This window comes from Lathyrus oleraceus, chromosome 5 (genome assembly GCF_024323335.1).
Source record: "Lathyrus oleraceus cultivar Zhongwan6 chromosome 5, CAAS_Psat_ZW6_1.0, whole genome shotgun sequence".
In the NCBI taxonomy this organism is placed as follows: Eukaryota; Viridiplantae; Streptophyta; class Magnoliopsida; order Fabales; family Fabaceae; genus Lathyrus; species Lathyrus oleraceus.
Window position 1 is genome coordinate 105,837,061 of NC_066583.1, and position 7,091 is coordinate 105,844,151.

Below are 7,091 nucleotides of genomic sequence, written 5' to 3' on the forward strand. Positions count from 1 at the left end.
TTAAGTTATAACCATTTTCTACCGTAAATATTTATCGAGGATTATTGACATATTTAGCCCACTACTTAGTTTATCATAAGCTCGTTATTTAAAATAAACCATAAATTTGAGATGTTTATTCACTTATTTTTTTTATTAAAATGATTATAGGCATGCCCCTACATCTTGTCATCGTTCTTGCCTTGTAATTCGACTGGTTAAAAAAACAGTCAATCGTGGTGATCGCCAAAATTGGCCAAAATCACTAAAATCAAAAATATCACAATTTAGTTAGGATAAAATCACTAAAAACAAAGATGTCACAATTTAATTAGGATTTTACAAAATACAATCCTACTTAAGATTTGGATTATTTGGGGCTAAGGGAGATTATAGTTTTATGATTTGTTTAGAAATTTGGAGGGGAATGGAGGAGAATGCATTGAAAAAAAGAGAAAGATTTAATGAAAATAATAGAAAGATCTAGGAGAAGAGGATTTTAGAGATTTATTTTTGTTCAAAAACTAAAATCTCTCTATCTTAGAAAACTAAAATCTCTCTATCTTAGAAAACTAAAAATATATATTGAAGGGGGAATTTTGAGATTTTTGAAAGACTTGCACAAATTATTCAAATGTAATTTATATTATCATATTATTCAAAAAATTAAAAATATTAATGATAAGCACTTTTATTTCATTCTATTCAAAACCTTTTTTTTCCAAAACAGGTTAAAAAAACTCTATTTTCTTAAAAAGATCATATTTTTAAGTCCTCAATTGTGCTCCTCTCCAAACTCCTAAATAAAATCCTGCCATTTCCCTAATAAAATTTAATATCCCTAATGAATTTTGTTTTCTTATATTAAGGTTCGGAGAGAGTAGTTGATTGGACAGCAGCATTCCAACATTCCAACAGGGCATGCGTAAAAAAAGATGCACAATAATCCTTTTGGAAACAATTCATTCGTGACAAAGACAGTAATATGAGAAATTATAGATGGATATCCTCATACTTTCATGAATAATAATAAACCAATAAATCATTTAAACTAATAGAAACTATAACCTTGTGCACTGAAAAAGCACCTCATTAAACAAAAATCCTAGTTCGTATAATATACATAGCTTTTAAATTTGACAAAAATTGTTTGATCAATCTCCTCTGCAGCATCAACAAGAATACCAAATTTAGTCTCTACTTAGTTGGCCTGCAAAATTTTCAAGCTAAGAAAACACTTGGTTCAGTTGGCATCTTTTAGAAGAGACAAGGAGTAAACAAGAACCTTGATTTATGTCTGATAAAACAGAATGATCAAGAATGTACCTAACTGTCTGAATTTATTTTAGACAGGTATCATCTTTATAGCTGCTCCAATCGGCATGCCAAGGATTCCAAGGAAAACGCTAACGAACCACAGTTTCAAACTAAGGGGAGATGTGTTGGCATAGGTGCCCAAGAATTCAACTATTACAATTTGGAAGATGGTTGTGCAGGTGAGGACTGCTGTGAACACATAATTCTTCAGTATACCTTCAAAAACATTTATCCTTTCCATATCTCTCGAACTGATCTCATTGAAAACCTACCAAGACATTTGAAAACGAGTTAAGTTAATAAAGTGAACAATCAGAAGGAACCATAGTAGTTGGAACATTTAATACACGAAATTTCAGCACTCGTGAACATGCAGCGATTGTCTAAGATTACCTGACAGAATACAAATGAATTGAAAATGAGTGTATTCAATATCAGATCACCATCTGGGCCGTCAAGATGAAAAGTTGTTTTTCCTCTTGTCTGGAGTAACCAGATTATGACAAATTGATATATAGACTGCCCCGCGATATTCCTCCACATTACATTACTGATAAAGTTTCCTTTCCTACCAACTGGTGGTCTTTTCATCAACTCATCAGTAGGAGGTTCAGTGGCAAGTGCAAGTGCTCCAAGAGTGTCCATAATCATATTGACCCATAAAAGTTGAACCGCAGTAAGGGGAGCATTTCCTAGATTTTCATATATATCATGAGAAAAACAGAATGAGGCCCGTAATGCAAAAAACTAATAATTTAACTTTGATAAGGGACATAATAACAAGGAGATATGATTACCAGTCAAACAAGCAGAGGTGAAGTTGACTATCAAAGCAACAACATTTACAGTTAGCTGGAACTGCACAAATTTCTGTATGTTTATGTAGACTGAACGGCCCCATTTGGCCACAGTCACAATAGTTGAAAAATTATCATCTAGAATTATTACATCAGCACTTTCTTTAGCTACCTGAAATTGGCAAAATAACAGTGTTACAAAATATGATTCAAAGTACAAATTCAGCATGACAATTATTCCAAGGTCTAAGACATACCTCAGTTCCAGCAATGCCCATTGCAAGTCCAATATCTGCTTCATGAAGTGCTGGTGCATCATTTGTACCATCACCAGTAACTGAAACAACCTCTTCAAATGTTGTCCTCAAGTGTTTCACTAGGGTATGCTTATCCATGGGTGAAGATCGAGCCATTACCTGCAGATATAGACATATCGCAAGTTGATCGCAAGCAAATTTTTACATTAGAGGTAATGGAGACGACCGAGCATTTACTTCCAGGCTTTGAGAATCACATAGAATATTCAAATGGTCCATCACCCAGTACATTTGTTATCAGTATGCTACTTTTGATGGCAGTCAGCATACATCTATCTAATTAGACGGCCTTTTTTAAATTAATATTCACAACTGAACACTATTATGGCATTCTTTAATGCATACTACGCCTAGTGAGAAAATATTTTGGTAGTATTTTGTGATTTGAAGTATATATATAGATATATATAAAGTTGGAATATGCATAACAAGAATTTTGCATATGCTGCTTAGAGTAAATACTTAAGATATTGGCATGTTTATGGCAACCTCCAACAATAACTCTGGTAAAAGAAGTTAATCCTTCAGGCAAATTGCGAAGAACGTTAAAAAAAAATTGATTAAATGACATTATTGATATGTACCTGAATTTTTGGAATTATATCAAGTAATTCTTCCTCACTCATCTCACGGAATTCGTGGCCTTCAATTGCTATACCATCTGTTAAAATCCCACATTCTCTAGCAATTGCCTTTGCAGTATTTATGTTATCTCCAGTAACCATCCTAACAGTAATACCGGCGGCCTTACAAATGGCTACAGACTCTCGAACACCAGGACGAACTGGATCTTTAATACCCACTATTCCTATGCAAGTGTAACCATTTATGGGAATAGAACTTCCAACTAAAAACTCATCATGAATATCTATGTAAGCAAGGCAAAGGGTTCGGAGAGCTTCATTGGCAAATTTTTCAATCGTATCATTCAAGTGACTGATCGAGTCTTCATCAAGTGGAACAACCTCGCCATTCGAGTCTACATATTTGTCACATGCAGCGAGAATTATTTCAGATGCACCCTTGCAGTGTGCTCTGTAACCACCATCAGGAAGCTGAAGAACTACCCCCATGCGCTTTTTTATGGAGTTAAATGGTTCAACTTTCACAAGTTTTGAAACTTGTCGTTCTTTTTGGAAATCACCACCAAGTGACAGCCCAAATTCCAAAATTGCAGTCTCGGTTGGTGATCCCAGAATCTCAATCTTCCCATTTTCATTTTTGACAACTTCTCCTCCGGTGTTATTGAATATTGATTCAAGTAGAATTGCCATAGCAGAATCAGGAAGATCAAATGAGAAATCAGAAGAGTCAATAGAGCTCGTTACCTCTTTAATCTTCCCGCATACGCAAGCTTTTACAACAGTCATATGATTAGTAGTTAATGTACCCGTCTTGTCACTACAGATAGTAGTGGCAGACCCCATCGTCTCACAAGCAGCCAAATGACGGACAAGTGCCTTATCGTTCATCATCTTTTTCATGGCGAAAGCAAGGCTCAATGTCACAGCTAAAGGTAAACCTTCAGGAACAGCAACAACAACGATTGTAACAGCAATAGCAAAAAATTCCACAATTTCCATAGCATCGTCACCAGACCATGCCCATTGGGAACCTTCTTGCAGCTTGCGGCTAAATAGCCCTTGGACCAACACAGAGAAAGTCACGACAGCAAAAAACAGGCCTATTTTCCCAATAATGGTAGCCACACCATTGAGTTTCACCTGCAAGGGAGTTTCATCGTCTCCCCCTTCACTTAGAGTAGCCATTAATTTACCCCACTGAGTTCTCATTCCAACCGTAGTCACAAGCATCTTACATGATCCATCCTGGACCTTAGTTCCAGATAGAAGAAACGGATTAAGATCGCTAACATTCACTGGTTCACTTTCTCCCGTCAAACTTGATTCATTTATCAACACAGAAAAACCGGACACAAAAAGCCCATCAGCAGGGACTTGATCTCCGATATTTAGATGGACAATATCACCAGGAAGTAAATCATATATTGAAATTTTCTGTCTATATCCATTTCGTGTGACTTGCACGGTAATTTTTTTCTTCTCTTTGTCTAGATCCTTAAACTGCAACGATTGTCTGTAATCACTAGTGGCAGTGACAAACACTACAAGCAAAATGCTAGCAACAATACCAATCCCATCTTGTGCACCCTTAGGCCACCCTTCCATTATTATACCAACCACTAAAGAAACAAAAGCACAGACCGCAAGTATCATAAGGGTTGTATCTTGAAGTGCTTCCCATACAAAAACCCAAAATCCCCGGGCTGGACTTTCAGCGAATTTATTAATTCCATAAATCTCTTTTCTCCGATTCAGGAAGGGCTCAGATGTTGATACCCCATCATTGACAGACGATTTGAGTTTGCCCGTGATACCCTCCACCCCACCATGAATTTTTAACTTCTTCACATCACGTCCATCAACAATTGATCCCGCCTCATCAGCACAAATTTCAAAACCTGCAGCTTTAACTTCCTCCGGTACTCTGTACTCACTTGACAAGCTTAGGCCTGGAGCGAGTAAAACTTACTTATTACTGTATATAGAAAGTGAAACTTTTACAACAATTTTAAAATGTGTGCAGGTTGACTTTCTTACCATGGATAAACTGAAGTGCAGCTTGTGAAACCAACACTGCAACTCTGAATTTCTCCTACAATGTACAGTGAGGGCAGGGAAATAAGAGACTTTAGAATCATTTTTAAAACGCTTAAACAATCATATCCTTTCTCCGCACAAAGTTAAGCTATTTGAGTAATACTGTAATTACCAGGATAGTGAGAGGAAGAATAATCCAATTCTTCCATGACTCAATTTTTAATTCAAATTCAGAAAACCCATGTGTTGAAAAAATTGAAAAGTTATCTGCTCAAACCTTAAGTAGGTTTGCTGAGACATGTAAATACTAACATACAAGATAAGGCTACTATGGACATTTATCAGGGATGATAGAAGGGCAAGCAGCTCTTTAACATTATATAGATATCACTACCAATAACTGTTTGATAATTTCCCTATAACAATAAGTACTGACAGAATCTCATATCCAATACAACATGGAAGACAAGCTAATCTGAAAAATGTGGAGGGAAATAAAAGGAAAGGGCTGAAAATCGGCAATGGATCAAAGCAAGTAATTTGTTCAAATCTATAGCCAATATCCAATCCTTTAATTCTATTTATTTCCTCTTTCGCAGATAGGAAGCTAAGTGAAGATCAAACAACTTGGCAATTTTCATGTTGCAGATAGTCAAGTAAGCGATTCTTAATTTCATTCTAACCAAGCAAGACAGCAATGCATAGTCAATCTTACAAGTTTTTGGCTATGAAGCACAGACACCTCACATGACCCTGACACTGATATGGCAACACCGGTACGGACACGCTTTTTCCAGAGGTGTCTATGCTTCGTAGGTTTTGGCAACTAGCTAGGAGTAGGACAATATCAACTAATATATTAGTTGAATATTATCAATGGTTATTAGTTGTTCACAAGAAAAACTACGCCATTGGAACTACCATAAGCTTTGTTTTAAATTCTTGGATCAAAGTAATCATCTCCTTCTCTATTAGTATTGTACTATGAATCTCGGATTCCTGACACATACACGTCAACATAGTCAAAGTAATTTCTTTAACTCTTCATTGATCAACATTGCTTCGACACATCTTAAACCCTTTTAAATATATTCGAAATTTGTCTAATGAATGTATAAAGTGCGCCAAACCAGATTATCAAGTAATTTCATTCATTATAATAATAGTATCTTCGATGTGAATGGATCAACACTAAAATTGATCATCAAACAATAAATAAACCGATCTTGATTTAAATTTAAACTATACCAAACATTTAGATTCGTGAACTAAAAAATTTGTCAAAACAGGAAACTAACCTGATTTGAACGTCTTATAGCTTCAGCTTCAAATCGCTTAGAAAGATTAGCAGTAAAACGAAACCTTCTTTTACGATTCTTAACAACCCAACAAAGCTTCCTCCATCTCTGAAGCGCTTCTTCCGATGAGTTTTTCGGCTTCACATCACCGAAATTCTGATTCAGGTAACTCTCCATCTATGCTTTTGGTTTTCAAACTCAACAAGAAAAAACGAAGACTAGTTTTGAAATCAAATTCGACGGTTAAGATTAATGCATTTTTTTTTCTTTCTAGTTCTATTGATTGATCTAAACAGAGAATCGTCAACTTGAGAAATTCACGTTAAGCGTGGTTTGATTATTATGCTACAAACACTGAGCAAGTCAAAGTGAAAGTATGCAAAGGAAAAAAAAAAGGTATATTTAGATTTAGATTTGGATCTACTTGTTGTATTAATGATTGTAATTAATTGGTAATTAAACTGTTGAAGAAAAGTTGTTTTCCTTTTTGCGAAGTGGTTAAACTATTTTTCATTGTTTTTTATTTGTATTGGGGTGGGTGAGTACTTTGAACCAAAAGAGTAATGGAGATTGTTTAATCTACAACTTACTTACCTAAAAAAAGAGAATATTAACACACCTTGAGTTAATAACAATTTAAATGAGTGGATAATAGTGAATTTAAATAATCCAGTTTTCAAAAAAATTCTCAAACTATCCCAATTTTAAAAGAAAAAAAAATACATAAGGCATAAGCGCCAGATCAATTGGCGCCTACCCTTA

General features: G+C 35.2%; 1 protein-coding gene across 2 annotated transcripts; it reads right to left on the reverse strand.

Moving 5' to 3' along the window:
• Positions 1–965: 965 nt before the first annotated feature.
• On the reverse strand, positions 966–6,741 carry LOC127088023 (calcium-transporting ATPase 1). 2 transcript variants are annotated; one of them, XM_051028936.1, is made up of 8 exons: positions 6,330–6,741; positions 5,032–5,086; positions 2,995–4,943; positions 2,351–2,509; positions 2,094–2,265; positions 1,690–1,988; positions 1,311–1,564; positions 966–1,205 (listed from the first exon to the last, which is right to left on the reverse strand). In XM_051028936.1, exons 1-7 carry the CDS (start codon positions 6,504–6,506, stop codon positions 1,325–1,327), a joined length of 3,051 nt encoding a protein of 1,016 aa, XP_050884893.1. In that variant the 5' UTR covers positions 6,507–6,741; the 3' UTR covers positions 966–1,205; positions 1,311–1,324. The 2 variants fall into 2 exon arrangements, with proteins under 2 accessions (XP_050884893.1, XP_050884892.1); XM_051028935.1 differs by having other exon boundaries at positions 1,306–1,564; positions 6,330–6,740.
• Between the last annotated feature and the right edge of the window lie 350 nt (positions 6,742–7,091).

Excerpts from the sequence above, each read along its gene's own strand:
- LOC127088023 (XM_051028936.1), bottom strand. The coding sequence starts at position 6,506 with ATGGAGAGTTACCTGAATCAGAATTTCGGTGATGTGAAGCCGAAAAAC. Across the intron at positions 5,087-6,329 it reads CTATAAGACGTTCAAATCAG|GAGAAATTCAGAGTTGCAGT; the intron begins GTTAGTTTCCTG and ends TGTACATTGTAG. Across the intron at positions 2,266-2,350 it reads TGGGCATTGCTGGAACTGAG|GTAGCTAAAGAAAGTGCTGA; the intron begins GTATGTCTTAGA and ends TGCCAATTTCAG.